The sequence below is a fragment of the Strix uralensis genome, chromosome 22, assembly GCF_047716275.1.
Source record: "Strix uralensis isolate ZFMK-TIS-50842 chromosome 22, bStrUra1, whole genome shotgun sequence".
NCBI lineage: Eukaryota > Metazoa > Chordata > Aves > Strigiformes > Strigidae > Strix > Strix uralensis.
In genome coordinates, this window is record NC_133993.1 from 8,578,081 (window position 1) to 8,599,028 (window position 20,948).

The 20,948-nt window shown below is 63.4% G+C and overlaps 1 protein-coding gene across 14 annotated transcripts; it reads left to right on the forward strand.

Moving 5' to 3' along the window:
* Window positions 1–161: 161 nt before the first annotated feature.
* UBTF (upstream binding transcription factor) lies at window positions 162–20,440 on the forward strand. 14 transcript variants are annotated; one of them, XM_074892437.1, is made up of 23 exons: window positions 162–429; window positions 545–1,084; window positions 4,394–4,525; window positions 7,471–7,646; window positions 7,937–8,020; window positions 8,725–8,880; window positions 9,643–9,707; window positions 10,323–10,452; window positions 10,928–11,038; window positions 11,347–11,480; window positions 11,918–12,059; window positions 12,399–12,440; window positions 13,238–13,351; window positions 13,545–13,700; window positions 14,190–14,345; window positions 14,562–14,672; window positions 14,761–14,849; window positions 15,055–15,244; window positions 15,479–15,526; window positions 15,766–15,834; window positions 16,259–16,405; window positions 16,804–16,923; window positions 17,365–20,440. In XM_074892437.1, the coding sequence occupies exons 3-23, from the start codon at window positions 4,468–4,470 to the stop codon at window positions 17,476–17,478; spliced, it is 2,412 nt and encodes an 803-aa protein (XP_074748538.1). In that variant the 5' UTR covers window positions 162–429; window positions 545–1,084; window positions 4,394–4,467; the 3' UTR covers window positions 17,479–20,440. The 14 variants fall into 14 exon arrangements, with proteins under 14 accessions (XP_074748538.1, XP_074748535.1, XP_074748543.1 ...); XM_074892434.1 differs by having other exon boundaries at window positions 545–1,017; XM_074892442.1 differs by having other exon boundaries at window positions 545–1,017; window positions 10,323–10,443.
* The last annotated feature ends 508 nt before the right edge of the window (window positions 20,441–20,948 follow it).

Consider the following 20,948-nt stretch of genomic DNA (forward strand, 5'->3'; position numbering starts at 1 on the left):
GGATGGCCCGTAATTTGCAGGCAGCTCGGGATGGCCGGTAATTTGCAGGCAGCTGCCCGGCCGGGATTGGCTGCGGGGAATGACGCCCAGCACAACAAAGGTGGAGTTGGAGAAATTGCATTAAAAAAAATTAAGAGAGAGAGAGAGGAGAAAAGGGAGAGGGGAGCGGAGGGAGGGGAGGAAACTGCCCCTCGCCCGCCCCGCCGGGGAAACCCCCCACCGCGGCCGTGTCCCGGGGCTGCCCGGGGCCGCGGGGCGGGCAGGGAGCGCGGCCCCGCCGCGTCGGAGGGGACCCACCGGGGCGGGAGGCGGCTCGGCTCGGCTTCCCCCCCCCTCCGCTTCCCCCCTCTTTTTTTTTTTTTTTCTCTCTCTCTCTTTTTTTTTTTTTTTTTTTTTTTATGCAAACGCCGGGCGAGGATTGTTGCACATGTAAGGAGATTTTTTTTTTTTTTTTCCTCCTTTCCCCCCCCACCTCCCCCCCCCCCCCCCTTTCCCTCCTCTCTCCTTCCTCCTCCTCCTCCTCCTCTTTTTCTTCTCGCCACAGTGTTGCAAAAGCAAAGAGCAATAAAAAACACGGCGAAAGCGGCGGGAGCGCGGGGCGGCGGCGGCCGGCGGTGCCGCTTGGGGAGCGGCGGAGGCTGGCGGCGGACCCCGGCGCTCAGAGCCCGGCTGATTGGAAGAGAAAACGCAGCGCCATGGAGGCGGGGGAAAGCGCGATCGTCTCTGCGGGGACTGGAGCGCGTCCACGCCCGGGGCCAGCGCTGCAGAGCTGGCCGCCGTTCAACCGCCGCTTCCCCGCCCCGGCCCCGCCGAGCCCCGGCCCCGCCGAGCCGCGGCCCCCCAAAGCCGGTACGTGCCTGCGCCGGGGGAGCGGAGCCGCGCCGTGCCGGGCCGGGCCGTGCCGCGCCGCCCGGGCTCGCCATTCGCCGCCGCGCCGCTCCGCCGGCGGGGCTGGAGGAGGAGGAGGAGGCGCTTTGTTCCTCCCCGGGCTCCCGCCGCCGCCGCGCACCGGGCTCGGTAAGGCGCCGCCGCCGCTCCGCCGGGAAGGGGGGCTCAGCACCCGGCAAAAGGGGGATTTTTTTAGGTGGGTTTTTTTTTTTTTTTCCCCGGGGAGGGGAGGGGGGGAAAAAAATATATTTTTTTTCTTTAGAAAGGGAAGAACAACAACAACAAAAAAAAAAAAAAAAAGGCTGGTTTCGCGCAGGCCCCGCGGGCAGGAAGCCGCCGCCGCCGGGGCTCGCCCGCCCGGGCCCCGCTCCGCGCCGGCGGGGGGCACCGCGCTGGGGCTCGGGGCGGGGGGGAGCGCACGGCTCGGCGGCCCCGGTGTACCCCCCCCCCCTCCTCTCCCTCCTTTCCCTTCCCTTCCCTCTCCTCCTCCTCGCTCCCTCCCCCTTCCCGCTCGCCCTCCCTCCCTCCCCGGCTGCCGCAGCTGGATTTCGGGGGCAGGCTTCCAGCGCTGGGCGGTTGTTTTTCCCCAGCCCGGGTGAGTCCCGCGCCGCGGCGGGGAGCTCGGCGGGTGCGTGCCCGGGCTCGTCCGCTCCCCCCCCCCCCCCCCCTTCCTCCCTTCTATTCCCCCCCACCCTCTCCTTATTCTCTTTTTATATAGATTTTTTTTTTTCCCCCCCCTTTTCTTCATATATTTTTTTTTTCGCCTTTTTTCTCCCCTTCTTTCTTCCTTTCTTCCCTCCGGACCGGGAGCGGGGCTCCAGCCCCCCGCTGGGTGGGTGGGTGTTTCTGGGCTCGAGGAGGGGTCGCGGGGGGGGGGTAAGGGAGGGGGGGGTGGGAAGAGAAGAGGAGGGGGGCGGCGGGGGTGGCGGTGGTGGGAAAGGGGGGGAGGATTGGGTAGGAGCCGCTCCCCGGGGGTCGGTGCGGGGAGGTCGCGCTGCCCTCGCCCGGCTCGCTGCAGCTGCCCGGCCGCCCCCAGCCGGGCATCCCCGCCCCCCCTTCCCCCTCCTCCTCCTCCTCCTTCTTCTTCTTCTTCTTCTTCCCCCAGCGGCTCCGGCGCGGGGCTGGGGCTGCGGCGGCTCGGCCTAGAGCTCCCCCCCCCCCTCCTCCTCCTCCTCCTCCTTCCACCACCACCTCCTCCTCCTCCTTCTCTCCTCTCCTCCTCCTCCCCCTTGCAGCCCGGAGAGGTGGGTTTGTCTCGGCTTATAACCGCGCCGGCTGCACGGGTGGAGGGGAAGGAGCGGCGGGCGGAGGCGGGCGCAGCCCGGCCATTGTGTGCCGCGGCGGAGAGCGGCCGCGCCGGCCGGTAACGAGGGGGGGGATGGCGGATGGGAAGCGCGGGGTGAGGAAGAGGAGGAGGAGGGGGAAGCCGCGGCGCATCGCATCGCTCCAGGGGGCCGAGGGAGCGGAGAGGGGCCGGGGGAGCGCTCCGCGCTCCCCCGGCCCCTCTCCGCTCCCTCGGCCCCCCGGCCTCGCCTCCATTGTCTGCCCGGGTGTTGGTGGCGGAGAGCAAGGCGGAGGGGGGGGGGGGGGGGGGTCGGGGAGGGGGGGGAGAGGCGGCGGAGCGCGGCTCGCTGGCGCCCGGGTGGGGAACCGGGGGCGGGAGGGGGCCGGGGAGGCGCCGCCGGGGCCGCCCGCGCTCGGGTCCCACCCGGTTCCTGCTGCCTGGCGGAGGAGGAGACTGGAGCTGGCCGGCGGCGCAGGGCATGTGCGGGCTCCCCGCCTCCGCCCGACGGCCCGGCCCCTTCCTCCCCCGCCTCCTCCTCCTCCTCCCCCCCCCACCCCCCCCCAACAGGGCGCGGGATCCGGTCCCGTCCCCCCGTTCCCCCCCCCACCCCGGGGGATCCCGCACCCCCCCCCCCCGCCTGCCCCCCCGGGGATCCCTCTGCGCGCGCAGCACGATCGCCCCCGCCCCGCCCCGCGATGATCCGATGGATCCCTCCCCCTGCCACGATCCCGCCTTCCCCCCCCCCCACACCCCCCCCGCCGGCTCTCCCCCACCCCAACCCCCGAGGTAGTGCCAGATCCCCCCTCCCGGGGGCTGATCCAACCCAGAAGCGCTCATGCCCACCGGGGTGATCTCCCCCTCCCCCCGGGGCTCGGTAGGGGTCTGCACCCCCCCGGGGTGATCCCCGATTCCCTTCCCTGGGGACTGATCCCTCACCCTGGAGTGATCCCTGATCCCCCCCTCGCAGGAGCCGATCACCCCCCAGGGCAATCCTCGACCCCTCTGAAGCCGTGGGGGGGTCCTGCACCCCCCCAGGGCTGTCCCCGAGGCCCCCCCGGGTGATCCTCCCTCAGGCCCAGGGCCTGGATCCTCCTTCCAGGAGCCTTCCCAGGGCCCAGCTCTCTCCTGGGACCCCCCCAGGGACTGGATCCCCCCACTAGTGCCTGGCTCCTCCTGGGATCCCCCCCCAAGTCTGGATTCCCCCTGGGACCCCCCGCCCCAGGCCCAGCTCCCCTCCCTCAGGCCTGGGGCCTGCTCCCCCCGGGGCCATTTCTCCTTCCCTGGGGCCTACGGCCTGTTCCCCCCGCCCCGGGGTGATCCCCCCTCAGGCCTGCGGCCCCTGCTCCCCCCCGCCAGGGATCCCCCCCCCCCCCCCCCCGGGGATCCCCCCCAGGCTGGCATCTTGCTCCCCCCTGCCTCAGCCTCAGGTTGATCCTTCCCCATGGAGCCATAAGATCCCCCCCCACTGAGATCTGGGGGGATCCTTCCCCTAGAGCCCCCCTGTTGAAATATCCTCCCCCCAGCTTGTCCTCCCCCCTTGGGGGAGCCCTGACCCCCCCCCCCCGGAGCTCCCAAATGGGCACCTCCCTGAGATCCCTTGGATCTTGGGGATCCTTCTCCTCTGAACGTGCCCCCCCCCCCCGGGGAGGATCTCACTAGATCCATGGTGTCCTTTTCTTTTAGACCCCCCTTTTTTGGGGAGAAACCCCCCCCCCCCCTTGGGAGATCCCTTGGAGTCCTGTTGGCTCAGATCCCCCTGACCCGGCTCTGTGGATCCCACCCCCCCCCCCTCAGGGAGACCCCCTGAACTCTTCTCAGTTCTTACAGGGATCCCCTTTGGATCTTTGGGGATCCCCCTTGGATCCTGCTCCCCCCCCCCCCCACCTCGGGGACATCCCCCTGCACCCTTTTCCCCTTCCCACGCACCCCTTTTTTCCTCCCCCCACCAGCGTGGGGGTCGTGCCACCATTCAGGATCCCCCCCCCAGGATCTCTACGACCACCCACATCCACCCACCTTCTCCTCCCTTATCCCCCCTGCCCTGCACCCCCTTTCCACCCCCCCAACCTCGCAGGGCTGGCTGTGGGCTATCCCAGCACCTGGTTGCTGTGGGAGGGGGGACACACGGACACGTGGGTCAGGCCCCCCGCTCCCCGTCAGGGGTTGGGGGTCCGCCCTGGCGTGGGGGGGTGCCTAGCGGGGGTCTCCCTTTGCTTGCAGAGCCGAGCGGGAGTGATCTCGGGTAGCGCGCGAGGGAGCCGGCGGGGACCGTCCTGGGCGCAGGCAGGTGGAGGATGAACGGCGAAGCCGAGTGCCCTGCAGACTTGGAAATGACAGCTCCCAAAAACCAAGGTGAGCCCCCCCGCCTCAACTCTCCGTGCCCTGCAGTCCCCGGCCCCCCCCCCCCCAACCACCACGCTGGAGCTCCCACAGGAATACCGCTGCTGCCACGTTTTTAAAACAAAAAATAAAAAAAAACCCCAAACCTCGGGGCGGCCCTTTTGTCCCAGGGATGGAGGAGTCACCGTCCTGACTGTGCCGGAGGCGGGAGGTGGGGGGGAAGCAGAGAGGGGGGGTGGGATTTGCCTCTCCCGATCCTGGAGCGCGCGGCTGCACGCGCCGGTAGCCCCTCTGGCCGTGGCGAAGGGCGGCCGCTGGCTCGCGGCGTCGAGGATGCTCTTTTTGGGTGGCTGGTGTTTGGGGGGGCGCGGGGGGGGGGGTCTGGCACAAAGAGGTGCTGCATTTGCCGTTCACATCTGGGCTGCATTAAAAGCCAAGCCGTTACCTTGGGCCTCCGGCTTCCAGACCCTGGGATGACATCAGAGGTTCAGCTTTTATTGGAAAAGGGGGAGGAAAACAAGAAAAAAAAAAAAAAAAAAGGGATATTTTATTTGGGGCAGCTCGCCTGGGCAGCAGGGCTCTGCTACCCCAGCACCTCAACACCCCCCGGGTGCCCCCCAAACCCTGGGGGAGCGCGGTCCAGCCCCTCTCACACCCGCCCGGTCCCCCCGTCTTTCCTCCCTCGCCGCAGTCGGTTTGTTGCCCCGAGCGAACCCGCTGGCGCACGTGTCCTTCGCCGGGTCTTTAGATGGATTTAATTACACCGGGGCAGCTTTCCGAATATAGCCCCGGCCCGGGCGATGCCAGCAGAGCCGGGGATAAATCGGTCCCAGGGCACAGACAACCCCATTCATCTTGGCGGGTGAACTCCGCAATTCCGGCGTTTTTTGGCAAACCCCAGCCAGAGGGAGGGAGGGGGGGGATGGAGGGATGGGGGAGACTAAGCGTGGGGTCCCCGTTGTCCCCACCCCGCTGCCAGCGAGGGGTTTGGGAGGTTTCTGCAGTTTTTTACATGTTCCTGTGGGCTGTGGTTATTTTGGCTGTCTGCCGGCGGGGGGGGGTCACGCAGGGCCAAAGGTCTCGAGGCGTTCCTGCGTTGGAGGGGGGGGTGGAAACTGAGGCATGGGGCTTGTTGATGGGGGCAGGTTTGGGGGGGTCTCGTCCCCTTCTTCCTCCCCGCTTGATTTTTGTGACCGTGCTGCTTTCAGTTATTTCTCCTGATTTACGCAAGTAAAGTTGGCACCAGCTTCACGGCCCGATTCTACCTTGTTGGTCCTTGCCTGGGGGGGGGGGGGGGGGGGGGGGCGAGTCTGGAAAGGGGATGGGAAAAATAAGAAGAGAAAATATGGGGCTCGGTGCCCCCCAGGTCTGATCTCCCCTCGAGGCACCGGAGGGGTTGGGGGTTTACCATCTCTTTTCCCCCTTCGTGACGTTTTGGGGCTCTGAAGCTGGGAGTGTGCGGAGACATGTGCCGAGCTGCTGGGCTCCCTGCTTTATGGGGGGGCTCTTCCCATCGCCCCCTCCCCAATGAATCCCTAATGGACCTGATGAATTAACTGCAGAGACCGGCTGGACCCCAAACTGCTCCTGCCTCGACCTCCCAACCTGACAGGTCCGGGAGGCGAAGTGGGGTGGGGGGACCGGTCCTGGCTGTGCTCCCCGTGTCCTTTAACGTTCCTCGCTCAGATTTGGGGTTCGGGGGGGGCAGGTTTTGCCCTTCACCGGACCGAAGCAGAGGCAGGACACGGAGGCAGGAGGCAGAGGTGGTGTTTTTGTGCCTATTGAGTTTGAGCGGAGGGAGAACCGCAGCCGGGTGTTTCTGGGAGCTTGTTTTCATTCCTGGGGACGGAGGGAGAGCGATGCTCCCCTCCGAGCCCCGACCGGCTGGGCTGTCCCCATCTTGCTGGGATCTCCGTGTCCCTCAGGCAGTTCTGGACACCCCAATCTTCTCCCGGTAGTGACGTGGGGCACGGGATGCTGCGGAGAGCCGGTCCCGTGCCCGGGGAGCCCTCGGGACGGGGCCGTGTGGGCGTGTGGCTCGGGGTTCTGCTCCTCCAGCCCGTCCCCGGGGACCTCTCTTTCCGCTCCCAGGCCCCGCTGCTTTTCCCCAGGGCCACCCATCTTTGCAGAGCACCCACGGCTCCTCTCCCCAGCTGGCGGGGAAGCTCGGAGAGCCTGGCGGAGGAATTACCCCGGCCTGAAGTCGGTGCTGGATGGGGCGTTTGGTGCTGGGGTATCCTGCCTGTCCCAACACGGGGCTGCTGCCCATCCTGCCCCCCCCAGGTCGCTCCAGGCTCCCTGGCTTTGCCGTGTGTCCATCCCGGCAGCTTGTCCTTGGGGGAGTTGGGAACACTCCTCCCAGCAGCTCGGGGGATGTTGGGGTGACATAACCATCACCCCTGCGGCATCGGGGACCCCGCTGCGAGACGGGGGGGCTGTGCTGGACTCAGCCCCCCTCCTGCTTTGTGGTCTCTGAGCTTTGACCTTGGCAGAGGTCAACATGGAGCTAGGTCCCAGGTGATGGCAAGGCTCTCCGAGTTGAAGGAGAAGCAGCGCTGAGGGGTTTCCCATTGCTCCGGATACAACTTTTCCACTTAGAAAGTGGGTTTCCCCGTTTCCTCCTTGGCTGGAGAGCGCGTCGCTCCCGTGCGTAGGAAATAGCCCTCTGCTCCCACGCGGCAGAGCCGTCGCCTTATCTGATGGTGCAGTGGGATGAGCGAGTCTCTCTGGTTTGCGCCGAGTGGATTTTCTAGCTTTGCCTGGATAGTTTTGGGCCCGTAGAAAGTTGCTCGAGGGTGATGGAAACAGCCACGTCCCTTTGATGTTTAATCTCGAGAGGCAGCACGTGGAGTTGACGTGTCGCGGCGCGCTGGCCGGAGCTGCACGCCGGGAGCTGTAGTCGCCGTGGAAGGCTGCCTGCCCCTCGCTGCTCCTAAGCCTGTTTCTTTGCCGCTCAGACCGCTGGTCTCAGGAGGACATGCTGACTCTGCTGGAGTGCATGAAGAATAACCTGCCCTCCAACGACGGGAGCAAGTTCAAAACCACCGAGTCCCACCTGGATTGGGAGAAAGTGGCTTTCAAGGACTTCTCGGGCGAGATGTGCAAGATGAAGTGGATGGAGATTTCTAACGAGGTAACCGACGGCTGCAGGGGGCGCGGGGGGGGTTTCGTGAGAGGGACCGAGCGCCCCGCTGACCTCCCGGGGCTGTTTGAATCGCTCCAGTTCGTCACCCCGAGTCCTCGGCCCGTAGCGCCGACACCATCCCGCTGCCGCCGGCGTCGCGAGCCCCTCGGAGGCGCTGGGACGGGTCGTTTGCGCGGTGGCGTTACGAAACCCTGTGGGTTTACACCGTGCCGAGCGGGGATCTGCCCTGTCCCCCGTGCGCAGCCTGTTCACGTTTGTGGTCCTTCGTTACCCCGCAGGTGAGGAAGTTTCGGACCCTCACAGAGCTTATTATGGATGCTGAAGAGCACGTGAAGAATCCTTACAAGGGCAAAAAGCTCAAGGTATTGGGCAGGAATTGGGGTTGGTCTCTAAGGGGGGACCTCGCCCTTCCCCGGGACGAGGGGCTGTCACCCACGTGGCACCCCAGACCCGCGTGGCTCTGCCGCCAGAGCCCCTGCAGGCACCTCATCGCCCGTAATCCCCGCGGCCGGCTGCCCAAGGCTCTGGAGGCCGCGGGCTCTGGGCCCGGGCCAAGTCCAGGGTACATTTAATATGGCCGGCTGTATTGCTGGCAGCCTGCGTCCAAGTTTAGCACCGGGGGGGGGGGGCCGGGAAGCCGCCGTCCTATTCCTGGCCTGCCGGGTCGGGTGGGGTGCTGCTTTCGGCAGCGCAGCCCCAGGGTGGCCGATGCTCTTGCCACCCGCCGTCCCCGGGACGTGGGTCCTGTCCCTTCCTCCTGCCTCAGTTTCCCCTCTTGCAGCACAGCTGCTCTGCGCCAACAGCTCTGGATGGCTGGAGGCTGCTCCCGAGATACGCAGCGCTGGGATGTTGTAGTGTCTGGGCGAGGGAGCCCTTATTCCCAGCGTTTTTACCCCCTTTGCCTGCAAAGTCGGGCTGTTCCCATGTCACTGGATCGCTAGTGGGGCTGGATGGAGGCAGGTCTCCCCCAGTAGCGGCGGGAGCTGGGAGCTGGCGGGGTTTGGCTGTGCCCTCCGCAGTGCTGCCGGCTCCGCACTCAGTGTCTGCTGCTCTGCTGTCTCCCCAGAAACACCCCGACTTCCCCAAGAAGCCCCTGACTCCCTATTTCCGCTTCTTCATGGAGAAGCGGGCTAAATATGCCAAGCTTCACCCCGAAATGAGCAACCTGGATCTCACCAAGATCCTGTCCAAGAAATACAAGGAGCTTCCCGAGAAGAAAAAGGTACGGGGGGAGTCAGCAAGTCCCTTCCCACTTGCGTGCCTCTGCGTGCTGAGCTCTGCCTGCCCAGTTCTCCCAGTAAAACCAGCAGAGCCCAGCCTCTACCTGGCGAGGGTTTAATCTGGCTCTTGGCGGGACAAAGCCGAGTGCTTCTTTAGTCCAGTCAGACCAGTAAGACTTCCTTTCCTTTTCCTGCCCTCTTTCCCAGGATCTGTGGGGTGGAGGCTGGCTGGGTCTGTCCGTTGGTCCGTCTCTCCCAGACGGACCTGGATGGTGACTTTGCTGTTGGGTGGATCCGTGTTTAGCGCTGGGGTTAAATCACACACCCCGCCGTGGCCGAGCGAGGGCTGGAGGGGCAGGCTCTGCTCTGAGCTGCGGGAGGTGCTGGGCAGGGAGCTCCCCATCCCACCCCCAGCTCTGGAGGTGCCCGTGGGCTTGGCCAGAGCCCAGGCAGGTGTTCAGGGTGCCCCAGCCCTCAGTCTGGGTGGATTTGCCACCAGCAGGAAAGGTCCAGGGCACAAAGTCTTGCTGTGCTCTCTTCCCCAGGGCTGTTCGGGTGCAGGGAGAGGGAGGCAGATCCTGCCTCTGAATCCCTGGGCAGGCTGGAAACCCTCAGCTGGGAGCTGCAGGACCAGTCTGAGAGGCTGGAGAGCCCTCGAGTCCCTTTGGGGGAGGTGGGGTGCCCAGTCGACAGGGAGGTATCCGCCTGCCCGTTCCCCGGTGCTGACGTCCCTCTCCACCTCCCTGGTGGCTTTGTGTCCCCAGATGAAATACATCCAGGACTTCCAGCGAGAGAAGCAGGAGTTTGAGAGGAACCTAGCGAGGTTCAGGTGAGCGGGCAGCCCCTCTGCGTTTGCCCAGGCCCCTCCAGGCAGGCCCAGTCTCTCCTCCTGTGTGTAGCTCATGGAAGGAGCCCTGGTGGGTGCTGCAGCTTGAAGGCAGAAGGGAGGGGGGATGCTGGAAAAAAAAAAAAAAAAAAGGCAAGGAAAAGGTGTCTGAGAGCAGCCCTCCAGCTGGGAGACTCGGCAAGGGTGAGAGAGCAGAGGACCAGCCACGCTCGGGGCGTTCGGGTCCGCAAGGGGAGGACAGGAGCCCTGCCACTGGCGCTGTTAAAAGCTGAAGCGACCACCCCGTTCCCCCCAGACCTTCCCTTCAAACGTGGTCGCTGTGACCCGGGTGGGTCCTGGCGTTCCCGGTGACCCGCCGCTGCTCCAGGGACGCAGCCCCACCCGGTGTGCTAACGGGGATGCTTGTAGCATCCCTTAGATGCTCCCCTAGGAGGGGCAGACTCAAATCTCCCCTCAAACCCTCCTGCTCTTTTCGGGGACCTCCCCCCGCAGTATCTGAGCCCTGCAGTGTCCGTTACTCCTCAGCGGGGAGGTTTAGGGGGTGCTCTCCTTCCACCTGCAACCTCCGTAACGCTCTCCCTTCCCTGCCGGGTAAAGGGAAGATCACCCGGATCTCATCCAGAACGCCAAGAAATCCGACGTCCCTGAAAAACCCAAAACCCCCCAGCAGCTGTGGTACAACCACGAGAAGAAGATCTACTTGAAAGTGCGTCCAGATGTGAGTACGGTGGGTGGGAGTGCGTGTGAGTGTGAGTGTTGAGGGGTGCTGCACCCCGCTGCTGGGGGGAGAGGAGGGGGAAACGAGAAGCATTTTAGGGGGGGGACGGGATGGAAGACACCGCTAGAAGCTCCCAGGAGTCTGGATGGAGGTAAGAAGGGGCTCTGCACATCTGGAAGAGGCTCGGGGATACAGACCCCACTTTTTGCCTGCAGTTGAAGGGGTGACCACAGCCTGAGGCAGGGCAGGAAAGATTTCCAGCACAGACATCCACCTCTGGCCATGCCCCACACTCGCACGCACCCCCTTCCCCGGCCACGAGCTCAGCTCACAGCCACCCCACGGCCCCAAGCCGGGTGCCGCTGGGACAAAGTGGCAGGCCACACTATTTTTGCCTTTTTTTACTTTTTTTTTTTTTTTTTTTTCCCCTCTTCTTTTTTTGGATTTTACCCCTCTGCCCTCACCTCTGGCTTTGGGTTTTCAGGCCACCACGAAGGAGGTGAAAGAGTCGCTGGGCAAGCAGTGGTCTCAACTCTCGGATAAAAAGAGGCTGAAATGGATTCATAAGGCCCTGGAACAGCGGAAGGAGTACGAGGTAGGGAGCAGCCTCGCCCGTTCCCCTCCACACTCGTCCCTACGTTCACTCCGAGCCACTCTGCCTCCCGGCTGCGGCCGCCAGCGGCTAGCCAGCCTCACCCGATAGCCAGCGTGGGGGTTCAGCCAGATCCCTGCAGGTCCCTAGTGAGTCTGAGCCCTGCCTCCTCCAGCAGTGTTTGGGGAAGGGAGAAGTAACCCCTGGGGAGATGATTAGGGCAATGGTTGGCTTCTCTTTCCTCCTCCTCCGGCCCCCAGCCAGGCGGGGATCGGAGCCCCTCTGCTGACGGCTCTCCCCGCCCTTTGCAGGAGATCATGCGTGACTACATCCAGAAGCACCCCGAGCTGAACATCAGCGAGGAGGGCATCACCCGCTCCACCCTCACCAAGGCCGAGCGCCAGCTCAAGGACAAGTTTGATGGACGACCCACAAAACCACCTCCGTGAGTCCTCTCCCTCTGGGTACGAGGGATCTGTCTCTCTCTGAGCTATCGCTTCAGGCGCTTGGCCAGCTCGGGCGGACGCTGGTTCTTGGTAACGAGGAAACTGGGGCTCTGCCTGGCGTTGAGAGGTGATCCCCGATCATCTCTGGGACTGTGGGCATGAGCCGTTGATGACTCCGTTAAACTGGTCCTTAAATATACATTAAATAGATACTTGCAGAGAATCAGCGAGGTTTACAGTGATGCTGCGTGCTCCGGGTTAGGGGGTAATCCAACCCCTAGCTTCCCTAAAATGCAGACACCTCTGGCACAGCACTTCACTGCCCGGTGCAACGACAACTGGGGGGTCTTGGGGGGCTCTTAGCACCCAGCCCCTCGCTGAGGGGACGTGAGCGGGGCAGGTTGTCCCTAATGCTGGGTCTCTCCGTTGGTTGCAGGAATAGCTACTCCCTCTACTGTGCAGAGCTGATGGCCAACATGAAAGACGTGCCCAGCACCGAGCGGATGGTGCTGTGCAGCCAGCAGTGGAAACTGCTCTCCCAGAAGGAAAAGGACGCGTACCACAAAAAGTGTGATCAGGTGAGTGGCTGAGGGTGGACAGACGGATGGACGGGCAGATGGGCACCAGTACTACGGAGAGGGAGGAGTAGGATGGGAGAGCTTGGGCTACAAATCTCGCTGGAAATGAGCTCTTCACCCTTCCTCAGTGCCTGGTTTTTTTTTTTTTCTTGACCACCAATTCCCCCTGAGGTCCTTGGTCACCTCCCTTGGTCCTCGGTCGCCCCAGTCCGCGGGTGTGGGACCAGCAGGTGGTTGGGGTGGAGGATGCTGTTGCTGGGGGGGCTGAGGCCGCGCCTGGGACTGCACGAGGCAGGGATGGGGACCGTTGTGTAACCACGTGTCTCCGTCTCCCTCCAGAAAAAGAAAGACTACGAGATTGAGCTCCTCCGCTTCCTGGAGGTGAGTGGGGTGGGGGTGCCTCAGCCATCGGGTGCTGGAGACCCCGAATGTGGGGAGGGAGCCCTGGCCAGGGGCTGAGACGGGTTAAACAGGGGCTGCCCTGATGCTCCCCCTCTTCTGCTCCCCCCAAAACGCGGCTGGACCCAGCTGTGGGTGCTGTGCAGAGATGTTTGCACATAGTCTTGACCCTTTGCCAGCTACCTGACCCAGTGCCTTCCAGTTGGGCACTGGGAGGTGGGGATGGGCCCCCGCAGCCAGGAGAGGAAGCCGGGGGGTGAGCAGAGGGCTGGTACCGGGGGGCGGGGGGGTGGGGTTGCTGTCAGCGCTGTGGCTGTGCAGGCGGCAGCGAGTCTTTCGCTTCCTTCCCTTGGCCGGGGTGTAGGCGGGGGGGAGCCGCGCCGAGGCCGTCCCAGCATCGTGCTCGGCCTGGGGCGGACGTGACGCGGCCCGGCTGCGTCTGCAAGGGCAGGGAGTGGAAAAAAAAGGGGTGCACTCAGATCCGGGCACCTGCCTGCCCTGCCTTCAGGGAGAGGAAGCAGATGAGACTGAGCCGGGGAGGGGACAGCGCGGGGGAAGAGGGATGTGGCCCGGCGAGGGGGGGTGACACAGGCATGGGGACCCCCCAGGCTGCGCACCCAGGCGTGCAGTGCCCGATGTTGGCCCTGGCTGGGGTGGCTTTTGGATCAGGACAACTGAGTGCATGAATTCCCTCTCCTCAGTGTCCCTGTTCCCCGATGGCTTCCAAGCCTCGTTAGCGTGGGGCTCTCTAACCGTGTGTCTCCTCCTGTGCCACCCAGAGCCTGCCTGAGGAGGAGCAGCAGCGGGTGCTAGGAGAGGAGAAGATGCTGGGCAGCAACCGGAAAGGGGCGACGAGTCCCGCATCCAAAAAGTCCTCACCAGAGACCGGCAAGGTGAGAGCAGCAACTGAAGGGACGGGGCAGCGCGTGCCAGAGCCATGGGATGGGGTCGCTGGTCCCTCAGGGTGCTCCGAGGGGTTTGTTCCTTGGTTCTTTCACCGTGGTTTTCCTGGGTTGGAGGTTACCAGTGCGAGGCAGGTCCCTCTGTGAGCTCACCCCGACCCACGGCCCCGTGTCCCTCCCGCAGGCCAGCTCAGAGAAGCCCAAACGGCCCATCTCCGCCATGTTCATCTTCTCGGAGGAGAAGCGGAAGCAGCTGCAGGAGGAGCGGCCGGAGCTGTCGGAGAGCGAACTGACCCGGCTCCTGGCCCGCATGTGGAATGACCTCTCCGAGAAGAAGAAGGTTGGTACCATCCCCGACCCTTCTCCTCCATCCCCCTTGCTCCGTTGGCCATCTCCAGCAGCCTGGGGGACGCTGCCTGTCCTTGTCCTGCTGTTCCTCGTCCCCAGGCACCAGAGCTGGGGGACAATTGTCCCCAGGAGCATCACAGCTCCAGCAGCCATCACCCAGGCGCTGGTGTTGGCACCCATGGGTGCTGCCGGCCGTGCCCTTTCCCCTCTTGTGACCTGGTGGGTCAAAACCCAGCAGCTTAAGAAGCCTCGGAGGGTCCTTGAGCCTGAATTTAAAGGCTTGATGGTTTTCCTGGTGGGGGGCGAGTCCTGAGATGTGGGTGTGAATGGTGGGGGGCTCCCACTGCTACCGTGGGGACGGCCCCGGGGGAAGCTGCAGCGTCCTGCTGCTTGCCCTCCTGGCGCGTGGTGGCCGGGGGCTTGTGCCCAGGTGGCCAAGCTGCCTCTTCACCCCCACCATGCCCCCCCCCGCCCCGTGCAGGCCAAGTACAAAGCGCGGGAGGCAGCGATGAAGGCGCAGTCGGAGAAGAAGCACGGCTCAGATAAGGAGGAGCGCGGGAAGCTGCCCGAGTCTCCCAAGACAGCCGAGGAGATCTGGCAACAGAGCGTCATCGGGGACTACCTGGCTCGTTTCAAGGTGAGGAGTGGGCTGGGAAAGGGGCTGGAAGTGGGATCATGGCTCCCGCCAGCAGGAATGACGTTGTGCCTTCTCCCCTCTTTTCACACCCGGGGCGACAGGTTGGGGCTGGGAGCCGTGGGGGGGCCGGGGGGCACAGCAGGGGTCAGAGCCAGCGGTAGCACCCTTGGGCGCTTTGGGAGCATCTAATGTGTCACGGGGGTCTCTGTGCCACAGAACGACCGGGGCAAGGCGCTGAAGGCCATGGAGGCCACTTGGAACAACATGGAGAAGAAGGAGAAGCTGATGTGGATCAAGAAAGCGGCGGAGGATCAGAAGCGATACGAGGTGGGTCCCTGCTCCTTCCTGCCCCTCGCCGTGCCCCCGCGGCCGGCGCTGCCCCGTCTCCCTGACCCCTCTTTCTCCTCTGGCTCAGAGGGAGCTGAGCGAGATGCGGGCCCCTCCGTGCTCCACCAACTCTGCCAAGAAAATGAAGTTCCAGGGAGAGCCGAAGAAACCCCCCATGTGAGTACCTGGGGTCTGGGCTTTGAAAAGTTGGATCTGGCTGGGCAAGGGGGGGCTGGTGCAAAGGAGCCTGGAGCAGCCCCAGGGTGGAGGGAGTGTGGGCTGGACCACGGTGGGGATGGGTGGTGGTTACTGCAGGCTGCTTGTGGCCACCTCGGTTCTCCGTGCCCGGCGTCTGATCGGGCTCTGCGCTCCCCCCTTGCAGGAACGGTTACCAGAAATTCTCCCAGGAGCTGCTGTCGAACGGGGAGCTGAACCACCTCCCGCTGAAGGAGCGGATGGTGGAGATCGGCAGCCGCTGGCAGCGCATCTCCCAGGGCCAGAAGGACCACTACAAAAAGCTGGCGGAGGAGCAGCAGAAACAGTACAAGGTGCACCTCGACATCTGGCTCAAGGTGAGGGCCGAGCCCCGACGCGTGGGGAGGGGCACCGGGGCGCTCAGGGGTCGGTTGTTCTCGGGGACGCCGCACGTGGTCCCAGCTCAGAGCCTTCCTCTGGGAACCACCATCTCCAGACGCTTTTTTTGGCATTTTGTAACTTTTAAATACTCTCTTTTGGGAGGGGGTGCCCCGTGTTAGAGGCCCTCCCCAGCCCTCCCTGCGCCCTGACTGTCTCCCCTGTCTCCGCAGAGCCTCTCGCCGCAGGAGCGAGCTGCCTACAAGGAACACACTTCCAACGTGAGTATCCACCCGGCACTGCCGTGGGGGGGTCCCGGGGGCTTGGGGCTGGGCTGGGATCAGCCCTGGCTGAGATTAGGCTGTGTGGTAGATGAGCTGAGCTTAGGAAAACCCCTCAAAAGGATTCACCCCTGTAGCAGCTTGGCAGTGGGGTTTTCTCCGTGCCGGGCTCTGGGAAGGAGCCGAACTCGAGCTCTGCAGCTCTAAAATGGTTTTGTTTTGTTCCCCCCTCCCTGCAGAAACGCAAGAGCATAGGGAAGATCCGGGGTCCCAACCCCAAGATGAAGCCAACGATGCAGTCCAAGTCGGTGAGTGCACGACCGCCGTGCTCTGCGTCGGGGACACCCAGCACCCTCCTCCCTGGGGAGGGCGTCCCGGGGGCACCCAGACCTCTTGTTCGAGGCGTCCCCGGTGCTTTCTGCTGCCTGCCCTCTCCTTGAGACAATAACCCAAAGGGCCCTCCCCACATCTGTGCTCAAAACCCACCCAGGTCTGATTTTTGCCCCCCTGCAGTCTGTGACATCCCCTTGCACCCGCTCCGGGAGGCTTTTTGGGGCCGTTTGTAACATAAATGGGGAAAGTCTTGCAGGCGAGGTGTGGGGTGGGAGCCGCCTGCTCCCGCTCGGTGAACGGAGGAACCCAAAGGCCGACGGCCAAGGGATGGGGTGGTGCACCCATGGGTGCTGGAGTCCCGGGGTGCCCGCTCGCCACCAACCCCCTCCCGCCCTGCAGGAGTCAGAGGACGACGACGAGGAGGAGGAAGAAGAGGAAGACGACGACGAAGACGAGGACGACGACGATGACAACGGCGACTCGTCAGAGGAAGGCGGCGACTCGTCAGAGTCCAGCAGCGAGGAGGAGAGCGAGGACGGGGACGAGGTGAGGCTGCGGTGGGTGCCGCGGGGAGGGCGGCGGGGCCGTCCCGGGCCCCGCTCCGCTCCCGTACCGCTCGCTCTGTCCCCTGTCCCCCCCTCACCCTCCTCCGGGGCTGGGGGGCGTCCGCACCCGGGCTCAGATAGAACCGTGGCGGCGGAGCTCCCGGGAAGCGGGGGGACACGGGGAGGCGAAGGGAAACGGGGTGTCGTCCGTCTGTCCGCCCCCCCCCCTAACACCCAGCGTCCCCGGGGAGGGTGCGAGGAGCAGCCGCGGGGCGTAGTTAGGAGCAGCCTCGGGACGTAGAGGTGCGGGTTGTGCAGAGCCCCCAGTGAGCAGAGAAAAATCTCCTGTCTTTTTCCTGGTGGAGATACTGAGTCTGGTCTCGGCTCCGTTTGCGCCAGTGTGAATGCCGAGTAAGTCACCAGAGTCAAAGTTTTACACCGGTGCAACTGAAATCAGAGTATGCTGGATGGCGCTGGGGCCAGAAACCGTGTCCGTGCCTTGTGCTCGCCAGCGGACAGGTGAGGTGTTTCCACCCCCTCGTTGGTCTCAGCTCACGCCTCTTCCTTCCCCGGCTTTAGAGGGGGGAAACTGAGGCCCGAGGCGGGTCGGGTACCCTCCCTCGGATCCTGTAGCGAGGCAGTGGCAGAGGTGAGGGTAGGACCCCCGCGCGCTGCTCCGGCACGCTCCCCCCCTTCCTCCTGCCCCCCCGGCACCCCCGAGCTGAGCCCTTACAAACTCACTCCTGCCCCACGTCCCTCCTCCATCCCCCCCCCCCCCCCCCCGGGGTGGCAGTGGTGGGAGGGATGGCGTTGCACCCCCCCGCCTCCGTGGGGATCCCCCCCCCCACCCCGTGCCGCAGCGGGGAGGGCGAGCAGGGGGGGCAAAGGGGAGATGATGGACGGCAGCAGGGGCCCCCCCGTCCTGCCGCTAACCCCCTGCCCACTGCCCCCCGTCCCCAGAACGACGAGGATGACGAGGACGAGGATGACGAGGATGAGGATGACAACGACTCGGAGGGCAGCAGCAGTTCCTCCTCCTCCTCCGGGGACTCCTCCGACTCCGACTCCAACTGATCCGGCCAAGCTCTTAGTAACGTCGTTTGGTTTCTTGGTTTCGGTCCCAAATGCTCCCCCCCACCCCCCTCCAGCCCCCCCAAAAATCCCCTTTTCCTCTTCTTCCTCCTGCCCCCCCCAGTGAGACGCAGACCCCCCCCGTGGGACCCCCCAACCTGGGGAGCGGGGGCTGGAGGGACCCCTCCGCCGAGCTCACACTACGGAGGGGGAGCTGGGGGCTGCTCCCCCCCTGGGCCGGGGGGGGAAAGGAGGGGGCAAACCGCCCCCCCCCCCAATCCCTCCCACCCCTCTTTACTCTACTGAGGGAGGTGAAGCGATTATTTTTTTTCTTTTTTTGGAGATTTCATTATTTTCGGAGGGTCGCCCCATCCTCACCCCCTTCGCACCCTCGCTACCAGCTCCGGACTTTATAGAAAGAAAACAAAAAGAGGAGGAAAAAAAACAAAAAATTCCCCCCCCCCTTTTTTTTTATTAAAAAAACACACAAACGGAAAAAAAAAAAAAAAAAAAAACAACCAACCCAACCCCACCTCACCCTGCGCAGACCCTCCCGTCCCGCCCCGGGCAGCGGGCGCGGAGCATGAGCCGAGTTGCTCAGGACTCAGCCGTGGGGATGATGTTTCTGCGCACCCCCCCCCCAGCGTCTCGGGGGTGGGGGGGGCACCCCCCCTTTCCCCTCCAAAAAGAAAAAAAAAAACAAAAACAAACCAACCCACAAAAAAAAAACAACCCCTTGTACAGTCTGGAAGCTGCACCGGGACCTCCGCATCCACGGCACTTGGGAACGCCGGCCACGGACCGTGACCCCCCCCCCCCGGCGTGTCCCCGGGAGGGGGGGGGGGGGGTGGATGACATTGGGGAGGGGGGGGGGGGGGGCGGCGTTGGGGGAACGGGGTGGGGGGACAGGGGACGTGTGTGCGTGTGTGTGTGCGCGAGCGTGTGTGCCGGGGTGGGGGGCACCCGGGGCCGTGGCTCCCCCCAACCCGGGGTCCCGGCTGCTCAGTGTGACCAACTGGGGGGGGGGCGCGGGGGTGCTACCGGAGCACCCCTCTGTGTTGTCGGTGGTTGTTGTGCCGTTGTATTTTATTTTATTCTTTTTTTTGTTGGTTTTTTTTCCTTTTTATAAAACGAGAAAGATCCATCTTTTTATTTTTTCTTTCTCCGCCCCCCCCCCCCCCCCCCCCCCCCAATTTCCCCTACATTTCCCCCCCCCCATTTTCTCCTCCATCTCCGGTGAAGCTGCTCCTCTCCCTTTGCCCCAAACCCCTGGGGAGACCAGCACTCCCAGTTGCCCCAGTTACCCCCCAGTTTGCCCCCCCCCCCCCCCCCGGCCATGCTGTAAATATTGGTGCGGTTTGGGTTTATTTTTGGGGGGGTCGATGCCCCCCTCCCCAGGAGGGGAATGGGGCCGCGGGGACTGGGCTGGGTGCATGGGGGGGGGGTGTCTGGTGGCACCTGTCTGGGCCCCCCCCCCCTTTTTTTTTTTTTTTTTTTAAGCAGACACGAGCACCAGCATTCCCACGGCACCTCCCTGCAGGGTTCCTGTCCCCCCACCCTGTGTGTGTGTGTCCCCCCCCCACCCCAAAAAAAACCCACCCAGTGCGATTGGGGACCCCCCACACACACACACCCCCACTCTGTTGGGGAGGGGGGGACACAAGTTTTGTCCCTTTTGGTCCCCCCCCCATCCTGTCCCCGGAGAGGAGCTGGGCTGGGGGACAGGATTTGGGGGGGTCCCAGGGGAGGAGGGGGTGGGGGGCACCTGCCCCCCCCCCCCCCCCCCTTCCCAGGCGGGGCTCAGGAGGCTGGGGGGGCTTTTTCCTCTCGTTTGCTTTAATTTAGCAATTTTTCACCCAAATTTCAGCTCGGCGGGGGGGGGCGGGGGGGGGGGGGGGCAAGCTGCAGATTTGGGTTTTTTCTGGCTGCAATGGGGGGGTCCCGTGACCCTCCCTGATCTGCTGCTCTCAGCACCCCAAATCCAGCCCCCTCCCCCCGACAACACCCCAAAACAACCCGGGGCCCCCTCAATGCCTTGGGGGGGGGGGGGTGACACTCCCTATCAGAGCCTCTCCCCTCAAATCGGGCTGAAAAAACATCATTTTGGGGAAATTGACCCCAACCCTGGGGTGGGGGGGGGGGTGGGGGGGGGTGTGAACCCGGGTACCCCCGCACGGACAATCCCCCCACGTCCCCCCCTGGGACCGGGGCCCCCAAGAGAACCCGGCCGGTGTGTTGTGTCCCCCCCTCCCCGCCGTGTCCGTCTGTCCGTCCCTCTGTCTCCTTCCCCTCCCCCCACTGCCTCCATTTGGGATTTTCCTTTAATTTTCTTCCTAATTTTTAATCCCCCCCCCCCCCGCAATCCCCTAAGGGGAAACCCATCCCTTTTTCTGCTGAATGTACCCAGCACCATCGTGTTTTAGTGGATGTGTTTTTAGTACAAAAAAAAGACAAAAAAAAAACAACCTTTTTTTTTTTTTTTCTGTTTTAAAAAAAAAATAATAAAAAAAAATAATAATAAAAATGAAAAATTCTTACAGCGCCGACAATTGGGGGAAAAGGCGTTTGCGCTGCAAGAGAATTGAACCTGAGTGCATTTTGGCACTGCCACAAAAACCCGGGATCCTTTAGATGGAAGTTCTTGTGAATTACATTAAAAAAACAAAACAAAAAAAAAAAACAAAAAAAAAACCAAAAATAAAAACAAAAAAAAAATCATCTTTTTTTTCTAATATTTAAAGAGTGTTTTTGTAGGTTTAAAAAAAAGACAAAAAATTTAAAAAAAAAAAAAATAATCCCAACTTGGAATTTGTACGGCTGAGCGGGACGCGGGGGCCTCGCATCTGCGGTTTCCCGGTTTGCTTGGGTTTCGGTTCTTTTTTTTTTTTGTTGTTGTTTTTTTGAGTTTTTTTGAGTTTTTTGGGTTTTTGTTTTTTTTTTGTATAATAAAGTGGAAAAATAATGTTTCTGTTCTCATGTCATTACTATAAAAAATAAAACTTTAGGAAAAAAAAAAAATTAGTGTGAGGAGTGTTTTTCCCCCCCGCCAAGTTGTGGATGTGGGGGATCACTCGGGGGGGGGGGGTCCCTAGGGGTCACTTGTGGGGCTGGGGGGGATCCGTAGGGATCACTAGTGGGGAGTGGGTGGGGGTCACTCGGGGGGGGGGATCTGGGGACACGTAATGGCACAGGGATCTGTTTGGATCCGGGGGGGTCTGTAGGGGTGAGATTAGGGGGCTTCGTTGAGTCGTTATTGGGGGGGGGCATGGGGGGCGCTGGGAGGGGTCTGTGGGGATGGGGGGGGGATCCGTGGGGATGGAGGGTCTGTAGGGGTGGGGTGTCCTGGGGACGGGGGGGGGGGTCCCTGGGGGTGGGGGGGATCCGTGGGATGGGGGGCGGGGGGGGGGATCTGTGGGGATAGGGGGATCCAGTGGGGTGGGGAGGGGGGATCCGTGGGGATGGGGGGTCCGTAG